At 40.6% G+C, this 22,673-nt stretch overlaps 1 protein-coding gene across 4 annotated transcripts in view; it reads left to right on the forward strand.

Annotated features, from left to right (window-relative positions):
• LOC121898897 (chloride channel protein 2-like) overlaps positions 1 to 20,619 on the forward strand; it is a 163,019-nt gene extending 142,400 nt beyond the window's left edge. For all 4 annotated transcript variants that reach the window (XM_042414406.1, XM_042414402.1, XM_042414403.1 and 1 more), the window contains 4 exons: positions 5,226 to 5,264; positions 7,049 to 7,153; positions 13,463 to 13,549; positions 16,119 to 20,619. In XM_042414406.1, the coding sequence (XP_042270340.1) occupies positions 5,226 to 5,264; positions 7,049 to 7,153; positions 13,463 to 13,549; positions 16,119 to 16,313 (426 nt within the window). In that variant the 3' untranslated portion in view covers positions 16,314 to 20,619. The remainder of the gene's footprint in view (positions 1 to 5,225; positions 5,265 to 7,048; positions 7,154 to 13,462; positions 13,550 to 16,118) is intronic.
• Positions 20,620 to 22,673: the final 2,054 nt, after the last annotated feature.

A 22,673-nucleotide genomic window follows, 5' to 3' on the forward strand; every position in this document is an offset into this window, starting at 1 on the left:
TCATCTGCATAAAAATGAAAGTCAGTGTTTTGTTTTCCAGGAGCTAGTTGCACTAGCTGTTCATAAGTTCAAACTTAGCCTGGTTGTAATGTCATTGTTAGCAAAAGAGCCAGCCAAATTAAAACTGCACCACACAAACTATTTCTAACATAGAAATGAGCTGTTACTAAACATTTACACCCAGTAACTGCCAGGTGTTACTGTTGTGTAGCTACCTGACAAAACTACTGTTAGCTTGCTAATATATTACCCCATCAGAGGGAGGGTAGAAGAAGTAATGGCGGAAAAATCTGACCTGACACTGTTGTTTAATACTAATGTAAACTGGGAAGAGAGAACTACTTCTCACAAAATTAACAATGTACTTCAAATTACAAAATATAATGCTAGTAACATCAGACTATTAGTTGGGATGTTTCCCACTCATTCAGAACCTCAGGGATACTACTAACTCATAACACACATTTCTCTATGTAAGCATATATAATTAAAACTGAGTAATATACCTACATTTACAAAGCATTGACAGTTAGTTTTACTTTGACTCCCTGTTTATAAAGGTAATTGTTTTTGATTGGACCGCGCTACAGATGGCTCATAGCAACAGAAGTCGTTACTAGCTAAGATATTGCTTAAGTTTTAATGGTGCTACTTGATAAATTACTACTTTGTAACCAGTTAGTTGTTACTAAGAACTTAGGAAGGACTTTACACATGAACTTAGTGATTGTGATTTGCAAATAGGTGATGCAATCCAATCCAGGTGAGATGAGCTAAACGTGGTATGTAAATGGGGAATAAAATAGGGCCAAGCAATGTGGAATAGTAAAGATCACTGAGGACAATACGGAAGATCCTGTGCTAGAAGTTGGACTCCATGCTAACCCAATGCTCAAGACAGTCCAAGAGGATAGAATGGTTAATTATTATGTTAAATACCATGTTTAAGTTTAAGAGTACAAGTAATAACTGGTTTCCAACATTGGCTGATAGAGTAGCAGAAGATTAAATCTGACAGAATCTGACTCAAACCTTTCAAACAGCCACTTCTCATTCCTGAAGGAGAAAGGAGATTATTGTAAAAGTCAATTTGTTTCAAGAACCTTAGCAAAAGAGGGGAATTTTGGAAAAAGGTACAGTAATTATTAAAATCATTAGGGTCAAGTGTTATTCCTTTCAGAATAGGTTGAATATAAGTTCAGACTCTATTAAAATTGTCCAGGTATCTGACAGGAGGAATATTCAGGGGACAGGATGAAGTTTTCATTTCCTGAATAATTTCAGGCAACACAGAAGAGATCTGCAGAGAGAGTGAAGTTATCTAGAGGATATGAGTGTGACATACTGACTGTAATTTGTTTTTTTTGAGGTTGAACTGATTGGATGCTTGATATCATTCAGGTGGAGGATTTGCAGGTTTCAGAGTATCAGTGGAAGGACTTAAAATATTAAAAAGATCTTGGTATCATTCTCACGGACTTATTCTCATGTATTCAACATGCAGTAAATCATCTAGGGAGTTTAACAAACAATGAGGACAGTCACTAGCTACAGTCACCACCGTAGTGCTGTGAATTGGTAAGACTAACTACCCACCAATGTCACCTGTCTCCAATTCTGTTGCGACTGCATCATAGCGCAGCATTATTATTGTTCACACCATTGTAGTTTGAACAAAGTCATTAACGATGTTGTTTCACAATTGTGTTAGTCTCCACAATCTTATCAGATACACAAATAGGGCAGTAATAGAATTTGAAAGCAATAAGCAAAGTGAGCGTCACTAGCAAGGAAATCAGCAGCTAATTGTCTGCACGTGAGTGATAAGTAATTATGGTTGCAATGTTTCCCTCTTGCACCATTTAGTTTCTGGTGGAGGCAGTCGTCTAGATAAACAACACACATCATTACAATGAGTATAAGCCTGAGAGACAAACTTTGTAATGTCTTTTGTCATTACTTTACCAATTAAAAAGCTACTCAGACGACAGAGAACAGGACCCACAAGATTGCTTGCTGGAGGTTTTTACATTTCATGAAAGTCAGAGATGACATGTGTTGTCCTTGCAGCAATACGGACAGAGTAAAAGCTAATATACATTATAGTGACCTAATATTAAAAACTGATCCTATCTGGCTTCAAGGACAAATGATTTAAAGTCAGTTGACCAAAATTGTTTACATTTACCAGCAGTGGTATCTAGCCATGCAGATGGTTGCGTTTTAATTTCCCAAAGGTTTTGAGTTATCTGTCTCTCAGATTTCTGCTGCCATCCCAATAGAATGGAGATGAATGAAATTAAGTGTGTGTTTGAAGAATTTGAGTGCCATTTCCTTACTGTGAACTGTTTACACTGGAACACCAAAGACAGGACACTAGTTTTGGAGAGTTTTTTCAAAGGTCATTTTCAAATGCTTTGGGCACCACAAATTAAATTCTACACAGCAAAACACACGAAGTCTGTGCCAAAATGTGTTGTTTGCACTCTTTCTTCTTGACAAAACTTGGCACCTACATTACCCATAATGCAACCTGACCACTAACAGTTTGGTTCAGAGATTCAGGTGTGTTATGTTAGTAGCAGCTAATGTATCCTGGAGCTGCTATCCTCCAGCAGAGAAGAGGAGTGGGCTACAGAGGTCTGGTAACCTCACTTCTTTCTAACTCCACATAATCATCAACATGATTTTTTTTTAAATTTTTAAACTTATAGTCTAAAAAGCTAAAAAGCTAAAAAAAAAAAAAAAAACCCTTTTATATAGCCTGCAGTAATACTCCCCAACACCTGGAAATGGACATTGATGTGTGAAATTGCTGGAGTTCCTCTTTAATAAACATGAACATTGAAAGAATATTAACACAAGCCTCTCAGAGTTTGATGATCTACTCTTTTTGTTGTTGTTGCAGTGTGGGTGCCACTCTTGTGATCACTTTAAGCAATCCTTCTCAAAAATGTTATTCGCTTCCATTGTACTGGGGTGATGGCAGAATTTCCAGATGAGTATATTTTTAAAACCTGGCTTCATAAAACAAAAACTTTCTATATGGCCAGATACCACTAACCTGACACGTCAGATGGTTTGAAGTCGTCCTTACAAACCATTCGGAAAAGGACGGGCACTTTCAAAAAGTGCTTGGCAGGTGATTGGATGAACCATCTTTCTATCACCATATTACCTTGCGAGGCAGCTGGATTCGCGAGATCATGAGATCACATGATCACACAAGAATCCTCATGGGATGCTGATTGGTCTGAACCATTGATGGTTCAGACACAAGCACATAACTTGACAAGATGGATTCTCACGTGATGTTGTGATCTTGTGAATCCAGCTGTCTCACAAGGTAAAGACACCACTAGAGGTAATTGAGAAGCTATGTTTTTTAGAGATTTGGATGATTAAACCAGAAGCAGATTTTGGATTTACAAGACAAAATAGAAATTTAAAGAAAGCTACCTGATCAGCACCCCTTTCATCTACTGTAGTCGAGGCTGATGAAAGAAGGAGTATTCTGGAGGGAAGGCTGCAGTTAGATGAACTGTCCTTTTTATAAACTACCATGAAAACCTCTTCATTATACACTTTAGCTGACTACATAATCCTAATAAGTTTGTGTGTTTCATCCAGCTGTCTCTGATGTTAGATTGTGTGTGTTCCCCCACTGACCCAGTCTTGGATGGTTGCCACTGATTCAGTGATCGGGTTGCTGGATGGAAGTAAAGATGGATCACTGCAGGAACAGGGAGGGAGAGGAAGAGCAATGAACCTTTCTAATCTTTGTCTGGTCACAGAAACAGCACACCAAGCAATACAGCTTCATTGGCCCATTGTCAGCACTCTGGGGTCTCATTGCCTCTCACATATCTGCACCCACACGCGTGCACACACACACATGCGTGCGCTCATCCAAATCTCATTTGAATATGCCCACACTCTTCCTCTGATTTCACTGTCAGTCGCCATAGACTCACAATGTTAACTCTCCCACCTCACACACAGACACACGCACACGCACACACACCAATTCTGCCTAACTCATGTATCCAGAAGCTGTAATTTGCTCTCTTAATAGAGCAGCTAATCTTTCTAAAAGTACCTATTTTGCATGCACAATCGCACCTTACTCACTCTCAAAAAAACCCACCTTCCTCTGCAAACACACGCGCACGCACACACACAAACAATTTAATCTCCACATCTTTTTTTTAGTTTACATATTACCTTTTCAAACAACAGTGTGTCTTGGCGACATTCAGAGTGCCCTTGTGTTGTGTGACAAGCAGAATGATCAGTGAGACAGCAGAGATAAAGTGCTGTGTGTGTGTGTGTGTTTGGTTTGTCTCATCAACTCCAGGCACGTCTGGCCTTTGCTTGCATAATGCTACAGTAGGGCACCTCTTTCTACCCCGCGGCAACAGTTGCTAGGGTTACCGACAGGTCGGCCACCACAGCGATAAGGATAAATGAGCTCAGGGCTCCCATCAGCCCCCGGGTCACACTTCACTTTGCCTTCCTCTCTCTCTTACACACACACGTTCTCCTTCGCTCAATCCTGCGAAAGTAAATACTTGTACTCAAGCACATGACTAAACACTTTGAAATCGTATTTCACAGCCCATCACACACACTCACACACACACACAGGAGCTGCATACACACCCTGCAGGAACATTCTCACACACTCAGGTGTACATTTCCATCACCCAGCCCTCTACAGTACCCCGAGTGCGTCTCTGCAAAGCACGGAGTTGCTAGTTTGATTCTAGATTGTCAAACAGCGTCGGCAGCGTCAGTCTGTCAGTTATGAGCCGTGAGGTCTGAGCGCGCCGCAGATCCATCATTATAATGATCATCTGCTCTGACATCTCATACATCACATCCCCCGCACTCATTAAATGTACTGTAGTCGTTCCTTTAGTCACTCATTCCATTTCTGTCCATCTGTCTCAAGACGGCAGCGCAGTATAAAGCTTATGATGGGATGCTTGGGTGATTATGTGTTTTCAGTGTGTCATTTGACCCATTGGTACAGTTGAAAAGTACAAACAAGTGTTTATTGAGATGATAACACACTGGACGCCATTGTTTATGTATCATTTGTTTACCATCCCATCACTGCTTGTGTATTTGTGTTGTACTATTTGGGTTTCTTCATGATACTGTGTGCGTACTGTAAATGTGTTTTCTTTACTGACAGCTCTCCTATTCTTTCCTCTTTGCAGGACGATGGAGATGTGGAGGATGACATGACCATCAGAGAGGTGAGACGGGCAGCTGCACAAAACTTAAAACCAATTAGAATGCAGCATTAAGAGATCACAAGCTCAGAGATGAAAACAGCTCATACAGTTAAACCTTACCCTCCCTCAGAGATTAACTACAACCTCTAGACAAAGAAGTTAGTCAAGTCTTGTATATAAATGCTATTATCTTTGCACATTTTATGTATTTCTTTGATTGTTTATTAAAGGAAAACTACAGATTTTACACTTAGAGCAAGATCTGCCAAATGTAAGAAGTGACATCAACCAGAACAACATGGGCTTGGAGATTACAATTTTTAACAGAAAGCCAGGTTTCCAAATCGAGCACATTGAGTTTTCAAGGCACAGGCATTTGCCAGGTAGGAAGGGTCTTTTTCCTTTTTTTTTCTGTTTCACATGTCCCCCAATCTCATGGAAGTGCAATGCCATTTAATACTGCACTTTAAATACTTTCTTTAAGGGCCTAATGTATTTCAAAATGTACCCTGTCACTGAAACAATAGCCTGGGTCACCCTGCTTTAAAGAAGCCAATTATATTCACTCATCAAAGCTGAAAGTCAGTGAGGAGTTTTGATTGATTTTTTTGGTGGGGCTTGAAAATTGCCACATTTATAGGTATTAAAGGACAAGACTGACACTTTTCTATATTTTATTTATATTTACTATCAACACATCTCATGAAAAGACCAACATCCAAAATATATTCTTCTTTCAATGCTTTCCTGCCTTGTCTGTGGCACGAAGCTCATAGTTCCATTTTTAAAAAGGGCTGACTAATTTGTTAAAACAGCTTGGCACTGTAGTTTTCAGTAAATGTTACTCAGACAGGACAAAATAGCCAATGCAGTGCAGTGCAGTGCAGTGCAGTCAGGCTCATCGATGTACCTTTATTAGTTTTTGAACAATAATAGACCTCTATGCCACAGAGGAATAAGATATATCAGGCTTTGGATACACAAACAATTCTAGTTAGTACTGTAGGATCAGTTAATTGTAGGTTTTTGTCTTTTTATGAGATTTTTTAGCAATAAGAAAATTATAAAATATCACCAATCTTATCCTTTAATACCAGCTACTGTACCAGAAAACTTTGGATTCTTGGTGTCGGTCTATATTTGACTATATTTGTCTAAGCTGAATCTCAGCTTGCACTTGATGACATCACGTTCTGACAGACTCTACTTTTCAGATTACTCAATATCCCCAGACGGGCCGATTACCCTGGACTCTTATATTTTTGGATATGACATCATTCATAATTCATCCATCAACAGCACCTCTCATTTCCTCTCTGTCAGCCTCATATTCCTCTCAATTTCTCCCTCTATCCCCTCTTTTTCCTCTCGGAATCACTCATCGCTCACTTCTCATACGTCTGCCTTGTCATCGCGTCTCACTACCTCTCCCTTCCTTGTTCGCCATTCACCTTCCTCGCCGTCCATCTTTGTAGGTCTCATATGATTTATAGAGTCATTCAGCGCATTGCCCGGTCCATTGATTGTCTATCAGAGGGAGGTGATTTGTCAGGAGGTGGTATGGTATTATTTGATGCCTTTGTCTTCTGATTAGTGACTGACAGCACACATAAAGGCATGGTCTGTTAGCAGCATCTATTAAGCATGCTGTCACTCCAAGATTCCCAGTCAGACAGTCAAAAACTTTATGGGTGGGCCCTTTAGGGTAGCTTCTTCTTTTTTTGTTCCTCATTTTGTTGGCAGTTCTTCAGTGATGTTGTTTAATTCTCATCACTCCACTCCCTCCTCCTTTGTGTGCTCTACAGATTGCAGAGTGGGAAGAGAATCAGCTTGATGAGCAGGTCAACTTCAACAACTGCAAGATCGACCCCGCCCCGTTCCAGCTGGTGGAGCGCACGTCGCTGCATAAGGTCTGATTGTAGATCCAGCTGTTGTTCAACCTCTGTGTGATTCTCATATTAGAGCACAATTATGTATCCTTGCACAATAATTATGAAGGATGAAGGATTATATGAACAAGTGCATTACCATTTATTTATTGATTTACGTGATCAAAATAATGCACTGAAAGTCATAAAACCGTCCTAAAAATAGTAATAATGTCAAAGAAGAAAACAAGCTCCATAACCATCTGTAAGTTACAAGTTATGATTTTTAGTCACTGGTAAACACACTAAATGAGACAGAATGGACTTTGTTAAAGATCATCAAAAAAATTCACCACTGACTTCTGTAAGAAACAAAATTTACCTGCATAGCCAATTAACCCTTTAAACCTGAATACCTTTTTTTGGGGGGGGGGGTCTCTCCTCAATCTGGACAAATGAACTACTGTTGATCTTTAGACCCTTGCAATGAGTTTTGACATAAAGTTTTAAAGGATTTAATACATTTTTGAACTGACAGACTGCTTTGAAGGAAAGCAGACATCATATTGGTGATGTCACGTACTTCTGAGGACCAATCAGGAGGTTTTGAGTGTTAAACTTTTAATAACTAAATACTTACAATGAAGCCACATTTTCAGGGCTCCCTTGTATACTCTGCTGTGCATTGTGCCTAGATTATTTTTGAAAATGACCACAATTAACATTTCATACTGTAGTATTAGCAGTTGCAGTCTGTGTAAGTCCTACACATTGCTAGTGTCCTGTGGGCGGAAACGAGTCATAAAAGGAAAACAAAGGATTCTATGATTAGGAAATTCATAAATCTTCAGCATTTTGTTCTCCGGGAATGGAAAAGTTTTCTTTTATGCTTTAGTCTTTGTCATTCAAGTACCAGTGTGACGCCAGCTTCATTCCACAATACAAACAGAAGCTCTTGGAAAGTGAAGTGCCACCAGTTCCAGCACTGCAGATACTACTGATGCTCCTGTTGTGTGTAGTGACATTGAAGAAGCATGCAAACACCTCACACTCAAGCCAAGTCTCCCCTACTGCGTGAAGGAGAAAGAGAAGATTAAGTAAAGAAGGGAGCTTTAGCTCTTTAGAGCTCGTGTTGATATAGTTTTCTTACTGCGGCACCGTCACAAACGCTGGAAGAGACCAGCGCACACACACAAAACACATTTCAGTGTTGAAACTCACTTCCTACCAAGCATACGCACACAAACACACACACACACACACCCTCACTCTTTGTGGTTTGCCAGTGGCTGTGGCAGCGCCTAATGTCCTCCATTCATAACGCTACCTTCTCTCTCTCTCTCCCTCCCTCATCCTCTGGGCTCTGTGTGAATACTTTTTAAACATTTAAGAGAGGGATCCTGCACCAATCCATCTCTTTCCCCTCCCTCCGCTGCACACTGCCAAAAGCCAATACCACGCACAATCTCCTTCAGCATATTAAACACCGCCCGCCCGCCGCCACTGCCCGTGCTGTATGCCGGCATGTGTGTTTCTGTGTGTGTGTGTGTGTGTGTGTGTGTGTGTGTGTGTGTGTGTGACTGAAGTTATTCTCTCTACATCCCTGCCCTGCTCTCTGGATCTAGCTTCCATTTATCCCATGCTGTTTACTCTTGTTGTCTGTGTTTGTCTGCGGGCCCTTTTGGAACAGACAAATCTGTTTTCTCTGAATATTTACATGAGAATATGTTTCTTCAGTCACTGTTGTCTGGGTTTTGGCCCAGGGCCGCTGCCACACATTAGTTCATTTGAGGTAGTGGGTAACAAGACTGACTGTGTACATTTTCATCAAAAAAAAAGGACTCTTGATGCTGTTGTTGTAGATATTCAGCACAGAAGCGACAGTGAAATGGAGGCTGTATCGCAGCACTTTTGGCCTCCACCAACACCTCCCTCACCTGCATTGATGCATCCGGAGGCGGAGGACAAAGGGGAGATGAATGAATCAGACCTCAAACGCATTCTCTGGAAAGGTTTTTGCTAACTGAAATCCAAAAACGCATCTCAAATTCTGATATTGCTTTAATTGAATAAATATATGGATACAGCCCCAAGTTCATGAATGAATCAGTAAAAATATCTTGTAGAGAGAAAAGACACAAACATATATATGATGTACACACACACACATATGTATATATCACACATATAACAAATATTTGGCCTATAACAAGAGATAGATAAACCATTAACACAGACACACAGGATTAGTACTTATATTTCACTATGTCTTTAAAGGGTTGGTACACCAAAATTACAAAATAAAATAAATAAACAGATGGGTGACAAATGAAAGTTTATGTAAAGTGTATTAGTAAGTTGTGGGGTCACGACAAGTCTCCACAACACCTTCAGTGCTCAGCTAGAAGGATGCCGCATTCTTCCAATAGATGTTCCCTCATTTGGTGTTTTGATGACGGTGGTTGAAACTGTCTAACATGTTGCTCCAAAATCTCTTGTAGGTGTTCATTTGGGTTGAGATGTAGTGACTGTGAGGGCCATACCACACAGAGGTGGTCTGACATTTCTGCCACTACTCCAATACAATGGAGGGTGAACGTAATATCATTTGTGGCACTCAAAGCATTCAGAAATTGCATTTAAAAAATTCAACAGCAGATTCTTTCTGGAAACAATGTCCCAGATACTCTGGATAATTCAGACCTCACTGTCAACAGATTTCGTTCTGACTGTTTCTTCATTTGAGGGTCGTTTTTTGGAAATATACACAGCATTACTTCATTATTAACTTGATTAATTGATTAACCATTTTAAAAAATATCAAAAAATTGTGACTGACTGAATGACTTATTTTCTCAAACCAACAGTCTAATCCCAAAGATATTCACAATGTAATAAAGAGAAAAGCAGAAAATCCTCTAATATGAGAAATAAAACCAGAGAATGCCGCCTGAAAAACACAGGAGGTATTAATCAACTATCAAAGTAGCTGCCAATTAGTTTTCTGTCAATCATGATTAATCATCTAATGTTTTCAGCCATATATTACTGGATTGTTGGTTGAAATCTCAATGATGTTTTAAAAATATGATATTTTAAAAGCAGGGCTAATGAAACCAAAAGAATATGTGCATAGCTCATATTTTATCATTTTGGTGAACTGACACTTTAAAGGTGAAATGGGATCATTTTTGAACAATACATAATTGTGATACAATAAACAGATGAGAATATGTTGGTGATTATTAGTAGCTTCTTGTACTGGCAATGCTTCTCTATACAAACAGAGGTTGTTGGCTATTGGTGTGACTCTTGTTTGTTTAGAGTCTCTAATGTCTCAAATGACTGCGCTGATGATCAATTGATTGTAAAATGCTATTAGTAGCACCTTTAATCAGTGAACTGCAGTTTAAATGGATGTGAATGGGTTGAATTGGAGGTGAGCTGATTCTATCCCCAGAGAAGCTACTATATCCTCCTGTGGGGAAACTCTTAGACAGATTATGTTACTGCTGGCCCTGGCCTGAAAACACTTAACAATCTTTTCCTTGGCACAGCCTCTGTTTGCTTGGCACAGTGGGATCAATTTCACAGTCCCCAATGCCTATTCTGGCTACACAGAAAGTCCCATTAAACACTAAAAGGGTCTAAAACAAAAAGGTCCAGTTGGCATCAGGCCTGCAACCTTCTGATCCGCCACTGAAATTTTTGACCTCTTGCTCTTTTTGCTTTTAGCTGCATGTGGCCACATTCCTCCATGGTAACTCTTAACAGTGGAGATAAGATTAAGAAAAAGAAAGAAGAAGAAGAAGTACTTTATTGATCCCCGTGGGGAGAATGATCCTCTGTATTTGACCCATCCTATACACACAAACTAGGAGCAGGGGGCAGCCACAGTGTAGCGCCTGGGGACCACCTCCAGTTCTTTTTACAAGTACCAGTGGTCAAGGGCACTGACAGGAGTATTAACCCTAACATCCATGTCTTTGATGGTGGGAGGTAACCAGAGCACCCAGTGGAAACCCATGCAAAAATAGGAAGAACATGCAAACTCCACACAGAAAGGACCTGCGTTCGAACCAGGACCTTCTTACTGTGAGTCAACAGTACTAACCACTGAGCCACCGTGCTGCCCCTTAATTAGACTTTAATGATCCCAGTAGGGAAATTGTGTCATTGCATCAGCAAATACAGTACTAGTAGGGCAGAGAAGATAAATGGAGCAAAACAGGGTCCTATAAACATGCAAAACCAACATTTCCAACATTAAGTTAAAAAACAAAGCAGAAATTAAAAAATGAAGACATGAATGACACTAATAGCACATAGACACACTCGAGTTCTATCAACTCCAACTAAAGCATGAAGAGGAAGAAAGAAACTAAGCACAGCAAAAAGGTTTCATTAATACAGCCATCTTATCCGGTGCATCCTACATGCGCACACTACTTTATAGCATGCTTTCTGGCCCTCTTTTGGTTTCTCTCAAGAGATCGGGCTACTTTAAGGGACAGATGTGTCCACAGCTGCTCTAAGTAACAAAAAGCACAACTGGCTTAAAACAAAATCTGCTGATGCCTTTAAATGTGTGAGCTGTAATCTGTGTTTCACATTTATTGAGTTTAAAACTAACAAAAGAGGAATATAAATATTGTATTAATTCTAATCCTCATATGGCTTTGATGCAGGTGGTTTGGATCAATCGGTTTAAGACCTGCAACTTTCTTGATGTAATGATGGAATTAGCTTCGGCACTCTTCTTATAAATGAGTCTGTAGCCCCTTTAGTCAAGAGACTCATCACACTAATATGTTCAACCTGCGTTTGACCTCATTCATGAGGCAGCTGTCACAGGTTAATGTGTGGTCATCACTGTCACAGACTTCAGTCTGCAACAGGAGTTCTATATGCATTGTTGCTAAAACATAGTTAGAATTACATGTTGGTAGCAAATAAAACAGTGTTTCAGGTCTATAAAATGTTTAAACTTGTACATTTATTCACAAAAACCAGGCAGCATCTGACTGGCATTCCATTCAGATCGCACGAAAGACTGTGTTGGTCTTGAAAAGGGTTACAAGTTTGGTTTCATGGATGTGTTTTAGAGTACGTCCACACTAAACGCATCTTTTCCTCTCTGTTTCAGCCTTCTGTCCAAACTAAAACAGCCTTTTCTCAGCCAAAACACAGCTTTTTAAAAATGGCCTCCAGAGTTTGTGAATCTGAAAACGCTGGCTTGTACAGGGTTAAATGAGATTTTGCAAAATCTCTGTCTGATGATGTTCAGTGAGGGTCAGGGCTGTGTGTCAGTAAAGTTAAGAAGGCCTCTAACATTCTCTGTGATTATTCATTCAAATGTCAATACAGCCAAAAACACAGCATAAATGTATAAATGTTGATTTTTGTCAGACAACATCGGGGTAATGTTTCATACTGGCTTTAACGGCCGGCTGTCCAGTTACAGCTGACTGCAGCATAGAAGACAACTTTCTGTTATCTAACTTGTTCTGTGATCATGTGTCTTTATGTTGCTTTTGACAGACGATGTTGCAATCACGTTTGTCCTTCTTACCAGATGGTGACTGTAATGTGCAGTTTTGTATCTGAAATAAGGATGAAGAAGAGGAGATTTAGTTTTAATGTTGCTCAGGTGTTTCACTTTGGCCACAGGTCTCTACTAAAACAACCTGGAGACACTAGCATGGATGCAAATCATTTTCACACAAAAACAGCATTTTAAAATGCTCAAAGTAGTGTTATAAGCCATACTTCTCCTCTTGCTCACTGTATTTGTGTCTTTTTTTTATTTTGTTTAATCCTCTGCTTTTATATTAAGCCTTGATTATTTGTTCTTTTCCCTCTGCTACAGTTTAACAAACTGATAAGCTTTATCTAAAGCACTTTCTATCAGACAGGCCTGGATTATGATATTATGTGCCAGTTTCTGATCACCTCTGATAAAGACCTTTTGCTTGAAACATGGTTAATCATCGTCATCTAGCCATGTTACTGAAGATTTTTCAACGTACTATCTTGTCTCTTTTCTCATTTTACTTTGATCAGAACACACTGTGTTAGTTTCTAATCAGCGCGAGCAGATATCTAAACTGTTCTCAATACCATGAACGTCCCTGTGCCACATTTCCGAAAGCAATCATGTCCCATTTTATCCAGTGTGAATGAGGTTGTCAGTGCTGGATAATTGAAGTCAGTGGAGCATTTCTAGATGTTCCCAAACTGAACCTCATTTTCTATTGAAAGTAGGACCCCTGCACAGTATTGTCTGGCTGGATTTTTTTTTTCAGTGTTATTCATAGACTGTTTCCAACCATTTCTGCTGTCTTCCTCCAGACCCACACCATCTTCTCCCTGCTGGGCCTCGACCACGCCTACGTCACCAGCATCGGTCGGCTCATCGGGGTGGTGTCCCTCAAAGAGGTAAGAGCCCCGTTTATAGCTCGTTTTGGGATGTCTTTATTGTTTATTTCTGCAGCATTTTCACACAATTGTTGTACATCGCTTTATCAGATGTCGTGAATCTAAACTCACGATCCAGTTTTTGCTCTTTTCTTCGATACGTAGCCTGACAAGTCGTGACTGTCATCATTTACACAGGCAGCATATTTACTGCTTTCATAACTGTAAAATCACTGTCAATAACATCAGGAGTGCTGTCACCATGCTGCGCACACACACAGAAGGCATTTCAGGCAGCATTAATGATTCCTCCTCCCTCTGCCTGTTATGTACTGTGACAGACAAAAGGCTGCTTAATATTGCTGTCTCTATTTATTTTCTCTGTCTATTCTCTGTCCCCCCTCCCTCCATCTCTCTGTCTCTCTCGCTCTCTCTCTCTCTCTCTCTCTCGATCTCTCCTGCCTCACAAACAACTGACTGAAAACCCCTCGCTCTTTGTGAATTGGCCAGGAAGTGGTGAGAGCATTGTTGCTAAGTGCAGTGCTGCTTGCCTGTTCCTGACATTTAGGCTGTTTTGTTCTGCGTTCCACCAGCAGACAAAAACCCAGCCAGGGCAGATAAAGCCCAGCCCAGCCCCCCCCCCCCCCCCCCCCACCTCCCCGTCTGCCTGTCTGTCACACAGACACGCTGTTACATCACAGCCCCGCTGCTCCTTATGGAGGGGAAGAAATGCGCTGATGTTTGTGTGTGTGATTATGCTGCATTATTTCCACCCTACAGAATGCAGACGCTATTCTTTTCAATGCTGCCACAGGATCAGTAGCTCCCAAATCCTTCACCCTATCAGCCACTTGACAAACTTGTCCCAGCCAAACAGAAAGTTCAATAATATACTCGCAGAGCGCAGAGAGACGGGATTAAAGACACTGCAGAGCAACAAACTTTCACCCCATTCCAGAATGTTGAGGAGATTGGATAATATTTTTTTACATTTTCAAACATTTGGGTAATTATTTCAAAGCTGTTTAAAGCCAGTGGATTCTGCATTTTGAAGATGCAAGATAGATGTGTTTTTCTGTTTCAATGGATGAAATCTAAACGCATCTAGATTGCATGTTTTGCTCTCTGGACCAAAAGAAGGTGCCTTTGAAAATAGAAATAAGAACGAGGTTGGTGTGTCAGCGTTTTGTTCCTATAGTCGTCACTCCTCTGCAGCCATGGTTACCACAGTCTACAGATTTCAGCATAATGGCCATTTCTTTAGTCTTCAATGCCCCAATCTATCGTGTGGAGCTGATTGGATGGTTATCAATGATAGAAATTCTCATTCATATAACATCACCTCTAGATTAAATGATTTGGTAATGCTTTATTTTATGGGTCCGTACTTATACTTTTCCTGGAAAGAACTGTGTAATTTGTCACTAATTATGGGCCCAATATTGACAGTGTTCAGGAGTGTTAATCTGGAAATCAAGAACTACTTTTAAAATCAACATAAGTAACCTAAAAATTTCCAAAATTTTGGCTGTACTTTCCTCACAATTTGTACCAAATGACATGGTTCTTCCTAGGAAACTTTCAAGAAATTATTAGGAAACTATTAGGAAATAAAGTGCCTGTAAAATAAAGCAATAACATCTCATTTTGTCTACAAGGTCTGTATCAAAAATGTCAAAAAACAGAATTGATGCAGAGGTGATGGTGTTTGGTTGGAAGTTTCCTCTTTTGGACCTCACACATTTGGAACTCAACATTGTGTGACATGGATCCTATGTAACTGATATATACAGTTGTAGTAAGTGTAGTAAGTTCAGTTGAAATTGCAGAAATTTTTTTAAATTAATGTGAATTTATGTCCAAATTTGAAAGTTTTGTATAGTTTGTAGGTAAGTTTGTAGATGGTGCTTGCAAAACCACAAATCGTCTTTAAAGCTACAGAATTATGTTTGTGTCAAATTGCTGCAGCAATGCAGTCTCTATCAAACACATGCAGAAATCAAATCTAAACCTACAGCACTCCCTCCCCAAAAAAATATAGTTTGTGTAATCTTCTGTTTCATCCGCTTTGATTTTTTCCTATAAATGATTCCTTTATGAACATTTCTGAAAGGGGGACTGCAGTATGTACTGTAGCAGAAGGAGGTCTGACCCCGTGTTTGGATGTTTTTTAGATCTCCCTTCATTTCTGCTGCGTGTAGGTGGCAGGGTGAGCAGCAGAGATTAATAGATGTGCAGTCATTCCATCCTCTCCTTTCTCTTATTCAGTGAAATGTTTCAGCAGACCACAGCAAAAGTCAAAGTCACTCTGACCTTCCTTTCCAGCGCACACTGCCCTCTGATCATGATCTTTCCCTCCATTACATTTTGGAGAAGAGATTCCAGTGTAAAACAGAAAATGGCTTGTATGCCTGCAAATCAGATTGTAAACTACAAACATGATCTTGCACGGAAGAGCAAGGCCAGTGCAGTGTTGGGGTTACCATTTTGAAAAGTCTGTTAGTTGGGTGAGGCATGTACCTAAATTATGGTGACACCTTCATGAGTTTCTGAACCTTCTTCTCTAACTGTCTGGTCTTTCTCCGTCCAGCTTCGCAAGGCCATCGAGGGTTCTGTGACAGTGAAGGGTGTGAAGGTGCGTCCTCCTCTGGCCAGCTTCCGGGACAGCGGCACCAGCAGCAGCGAGAACGAGGTCACTGAGCTCCACAAGCTGTGGGACCGCCACAAGAGCATGTCGCTGCCCCGCGAACACACCCCCTCCGAGTCCGACGAGAAGTCCCAGTGAGGGAAAGTAGAGGAGGAGGAGGAGGGGGAGGAGGGAGTAGGGCAGGTGGAGGAAGAAAAGGAGGAGGAGGCATTGAGGTCTTGAATCCCCCAAAGCCACAAACATGCAAAAATCCTCAGGGCTTAGGATCAATATTTAATTCTGGAAAGAGTTCTACTGCTACGCCAGCCTCCTCACAACTCCTCATCTCTCTCCTCATCTCCTCCTCTCCACCTCCAGCACTCCTTCACTTGACGGACCACCCAGTGCTTTCTGTAGGAGCCTCGCACTGACAAAGCCAGACACTCCACGGGGGAGCGGAACACAACTCAACCTGTGCCCTGCTCTCCATTTACCCTCGGGAACCCACAGCAGAGAGAATGTGGATTTGGGGGGGAGGAGAAAAAAAAGACATATAGTCAATGGTCAACATGGTAATCAAGGGACTGGGTTGAAATCTTAAAAAAAGGGATTTTTTTTTTTTTTAGAAGACTTTGTTTAGCTCGTGTATCTTTAGAGTTAAAGTTTGAACCGACAGGACCTACAAAAGTTATCTTTTGAATGAGTCTTCCACTTGAGTAGAGAAATTCAGCATTGACGACAAGGAAGAATAATGTATGCGTGTGCTACAAGTGTGAGTGTATGAAATGAGAAAATGATGAGTGTGCATGTATTTGGAAGAGGGAGGTAGCAAACGACTATTTTTTTTATCGCCTTTTAAACACATTTCAGTCTTTGATTTCCTGCTTGAATAATTTTATTGCCGACTGATCAAGTTGTCTGGGTTTAACTGGAATTTGCTATGGCGCCATTTCTTTGTAAATTTCACTACAGTTTGTCCCTTTGACAAGAATTGGACTCACATGGGGACAGATGCCTTAGTTTTCTGTATTCTCATGTTTCCATTTCTCTCTCTTTTTCTTGGTATTCTCATCTCATCACTGCGAGTCTTAATGGTCAGGTTGAGAGTACAGACTATGCAACCAGACATGCCTGTTGGCAGCGGCGTAAGTACCTGTAGCCCTTTTCATAATGTACACTCCTTTCATACGGTAGCTAGAGCCTTACATACACAGGAGACACATAGAAACACACACAACGATGGCGGTGATGCGCTCCGAGAGTCGAGGTTTTCTGCTTATCTAAATATAGCTCTTAATAACCGTTCCAGAGAAGGTTGGGCGGATGGAGAGGGCAGGAAGTGAGGGAGGGAGGAAGAACGGGGAGTAAATGGATAGCTGAAAGAATGAAGACATCATTACCTAACCAGCTGCTCTGGGCCCTCTCATCAATCTGCCTTTGATCGCCATGTTAGCTAACCTCCATTACTATCAGAGACACAGTAGCCCCCCCACCACCACCACCAGCTATATGATGTAACGGTCCAAGGCTGAGGCAGACACTGGTCTCAACATACACAGCACTAGATGACAGAATGTGAGCAGTATCAGCTTGATTAATGCGGACGAAGAGCCTGAGTGAACTGAACAGGTGTAAAAATCCATAAGTGACTATTAGTTAGTAGTCCAAGATGAAGTGCAACTATTTCAAAATCAGCTGGTTTACCACTATAAATCCAAATTACCACTAAATATTTGCTCCTGCTACTACCCAGTGTGGTTGACTGATTTAAACTTGAACTCGAGCCATTAAAGTTTTAATGACAGCATGGTTTCTGAGTCAGCAATCAGTCTGACATGACAGATAACATATAAGTACTGTGTATTTAATAATTCATATCTGCCATAATGCTTGAAGCTTGTCGGTGTGCTCTTCACTCATCGACAGAAAAACATTGATTTGTTTTCCCTCTCCTCCATCCCTCCATTTCTCTTCGGCTTCCTTTTTACACTTGTGTGGGCTACTCGCCCGAAATACATCCTTTAAAGGTGCAATATATGACATTCGGCCCCACTTGCACTAGCACCAGCATCTCAGACCAAAACAAACATGCGCGTTGTTTTCTCAATAAAGTTGGTGGGGGAAAAAAGAAAGCAGCCCCTGAAGAGACAGCTCACGAAACTCAGATCAAACTGTCAAATTGTCAAATATGGATCTTTGTGATGTTTGTGATGCGGCTGCCATGTTGGAAATGGACGCGGAGGACGCGGAGGGACTCACATGCACTAACATGCACGTTCACATGCACAAACATGCACGCGCGGCCAGACCGGCTTTCAAAACAAAGAAAAGAGAATCTTGGATTACAACACACATAGAGGGAGTGACTTCACTCTCATTACTCCACTATATCTTGACATAGGGAATCGTTGTTATCTGACATCTAGTGGGGCTGAATGTCGTTTATCCCAACTTTAAAACACACTCCTTTTTTAGTTTTTATGTTGTTTTTTTGGAAAGGATGCCCACTACCATCCACAGAATTGCTCTACTGTTTGAATGCCTTAAATACGCACAACTCCATTGTCGTTTCCACATTCGATGCGTTGCATGGATTTTATTTTTGGTGTCTTGTCTCGCTAGTTGCCGCTGAAAGTAAAACACACACACACACACACAGTTAACAGCATGGCTTTGCAGTAGGGAGTGCATGTGGGATTAGTTTTTTACGATCGAAATGTACCAAAAACAAAACGCTTGACAAAAACTAATATGGGACGAGTGAATGATGTTGCATTTTAGTATATTCAACATCTTCTGTCTGTATGTTATGTGTATCTTTTCTGTCTCTTCTTTTGTACTTAAAGTAGATTGAGATTCCACTTTGATTGGCATCTTTCATTCATGCAATGAGCTTTATTCATGGCCTAATTTTGGACTGGGGGTGGCGTCTTTTGGGTTAGCAAAGTTATACTCACAGATTAATATATTTAACATCATGGCTGTAATATAAAATCATAATTTAATGTCTTAATCAATCCTTAATTGTTGACTATTCTCTAAGAGATTTAGGGGCTTGTTTTATATTTGTCTTTTTTTCATTATTGATGATTGATTACTGATTTTTGTGCTGCCTTTTATGTTTTTTATCTTTTGACATGCTGTCTGAAACATTTCAACCATGTCGAAACTCAGACATTGTGCATTATAAATAACACTAATGCGGTGAAGCCTGGCACTGGCTGCCTAATAGGAAAAAAATGTATTTGTAAAGCCAAGGGAAGTTAATGTTGAAGGGACCAGCATGTGGTCTGTTGGTGACATGGTCATTCTACAAGTGCCTGCATCGACTCCTCTTCTTTGTCAGCTGGAATAAGCAATCGACATCCAAATGTTCGGATGTGGTTTTCTAGTCATATGCATGTAGATGAGGCACTTTCCACATACACACTCAGAGACAAATATGTAAGCGAGGTGGATGATGTGTCAGCGCGGTGTGCAATTATCACCATGGCAACCTGTCGTCATCGTCCCCCTCCCTCCAATCTGCTCGCCCCGGGGACTGACCGAGATCCACTCGTGTGATTTGGTTTTGTTCATTTGTTTGTGCTTTTCATTGATTTTCATTATTCTGCCTTCTGCCAGAGCCTTCCCCTCCGCGGACATTTCAGAGTTTTTCATCTCATTTGCTACCAGACAGATATAGACCAAGGTAGACGCATATTTATTAGTCTGTATTAATCAAAGTAGAAGTTGTAATTTTTTTTTTTCATTCTTTTTATGGATGATCTCCTTGTAGGTAATCAATTTGTGCAATAACAGTTGTTCATCTCACTTTGTAACCCAGTTTTAATTGATGACATGAATGCAAGATAACCTTATTTTTGTAAAGAAACCTGAAAAGTGTAAAAAGATGTATGTATATGAGGAGAACTGACGCTCACACGGGAGCTTTTGTGTGATAAAGTGATGTTTGATTGACGATTGAAGGGGGAAGATTTCCCAGAAGCCTCAATAAACGCTGTCAGAATCTCACTAAAATCAGCATTAAAATATTTAAGACACTGTTTGCACCTTAAGGTGTGGTTTAGATTTTGAAACCTTGGCTTTGGGAAACCTTCCCCGTCTGGTCTTAAAAGGCTCTCTGGTGAATCCTGCTACATAAATGGTAGCTGGCTCTCTTATACAAGCTCCCCCCAAAGCACTGATGCTGAGTCTGTTTTATCATGCTCCCCTCTGTCTTCTCCTTTAGTCTGAGGGGCTTTGATAAGACCACCTCCTCACATCAGTTACTGAGGGTTATCTTTTATCCGCTCCTTAGGGCTCTTAAGGACTGTACATTGTACATACTGGAGGGCCTCCACTACGACGAACCCTGAGGGCCAAACCAGACAGAGCTGAACAAAATCCAGAGCTATTTTTCACACAGAAAAATTAAACTTTGTTTTGTATATCAGGGATGAATAAATGAGATTTTAACAAACAAGTATTTTGCTGAAGACGACTTATTGTCTCGCAATCATTTTGTGGTTTCTGTCTCCCAGGACATCTGTTACTCTGCAGCTGTGTTTCTTTCCTGTCTGTCCTCTTCTCTCCCCTCGGCAACAGCTGGAAAGCACCTGGAGTGTTGTTTTTGTCTTCCACTGATACTCCCAATGGGAAAGCACACACAATAATGCCACAATAATGTTCAAGTTAGTTCATTTTGTCCTAAATTTTTTTATAGCTTAGAGAGTCAAAGGCTTTATATATAATATTTGTTTCCAACCCTGCTTTTGACTGGAAGGTTCCTCAATGCTCTATACTGCAGTATCCATATACATACCCTAAAGTTTGATATGTCCCAGTCCTACTTACTATAAAGCATTTAATGATATAATTGTTGCTATCAGAGAAGACATTTTTTGTCAAAGCTTGTTTCTTTGCACTACGCTGTTCACTGTGAAAATGCACCTATCTCATCAACTTTCAACAGAAGCTGCAGCAAAAAAAGGGCACCGAATACATTTGGATATTATTGGTTGAAGGGTGGATGAGGTATACATGTAGGTTGTTTTGTACACAAAAAATGAATAGTGTAAAAAATGTTTTAACCATTAACTATTGTCTCAAATGTATCAACAGCTGTATGAACAGCAAGATTGCTAGTTGCTAGTTGCTGGAGTCTAAACTTCCCCAAACCAAGTAAAGAGCAGAACAGAGCTCTCTTTGATTTGAAAATTACACTAGGTTACTGGTAATAATATGCTAGTATTAGCTGGACATGCTAAAGTTAGCAGCTCATGTTAGAGCAGACAAACGCACTGTTTAATTAATTCCTTACACTTTTGCTGTTTTTTTTCACTGTTTTTGTAAAGCTAAAAAAGACAACACCGTCCAAACTCAGGAGAAGAAGACAGTTTTGGCATCCAAAGCTTGACATGACTGCCATGCTTAGTTGCATTTGCTCAGCTATAATTGGATGGACAGTCTCTGTTGAGGTGTTGGGTTTAGCAGGTCAATATGAGGCCTTCATGTGACTCTCTAATGTTTGATACAACTGTCAAAGTGCTGTAAACCTGAAAAAGCCAAAAATATTTTATCTAGTAGATTGCAGCAATTCAGCATCACAACAGCATGTAAGTGAACTAAAACAGTGTTGCTATAGTTTCTCATTGGGAGTGTTTATCGCAACAGTTCAGTAATTAACTACAACCATGCACCTTTTTCACAGTTTCAATTTTGTGATTGCATGTGTGACTGTCCCCTCCTTCTGGTGCTTCCTCATTCACATTATGCACACACACACATACACACACCTTCATTCTGTTGTTTTGCTGTCTGTGAATGAGAGGAGAGCATCTGGACTGTAATAGGGGGAGAGTGCAATGGTAAAAGCTTAATTAGCTAAATGAGTTCATTCGTTAAGTAGGCTGCAGGTCTGTCCCTCGGTGAGTTCCAGGTGGGAGCGGGAGACCTTCTCTTGAGAGACAGAGAAAGTTGCCTTTGTGTGTGAGCATGTGTGTTGCAGATATAATTTAACACATTTTAAGCTTCTTTTATTTTTCATACCTCCCATATAATCTGTAATCCACTCTAATCTGACTGCGACTTTATAACAATAGACATGTAACACCACCACCTTGATATCCTGTTACACAACTGGGTTATCAACACGTTTGCGTGACTGTGTGCCTATCTGAGTGTGTTCTTGCATATAACGAGACTGAGTTCAAACAAAAAGACAAAACTCTGATGTTTTCCTCTCTGTGTAGTACCTCCTCTCATTAAACTCCGCTGCAGTCGCTCATCTGTATTGGGCACTTGAGCAGCACTGAGCCCTGTTGAGCAGAGCGCCATCTGTCCGTGCTGACACAGCCCTTGTTCTGATGAATATTAAGTAAAGGTGTCTCGAGAAAGTCTCCCTGCCTCCCAGTAACTGCTACAGTGTAGGAAGTGCTTGTCGTACTTTGAGACTGATTGATGTAATCGCTGGTAAGAAGTGCAGACAGGCCTCTGGAGACAACTGCACTCTGCTCTGTGTGTCTGTCTTCATCAGTG

This window comes from Thunnus maccoyii, chromosome 6 (genome assembly GCF_910596095.1).
Source record: "Thunnus maccoyii chromosome 6, fThuMac1.1, whole genome shotgun sequence".
Taxonomy (NCBI): domain Eukaryota; kingdom Metazoa; phylum Chordata; class Actinopteri; order Scombriformes; family Scombridae; genus Thunnus; species Thunnus maccoyii.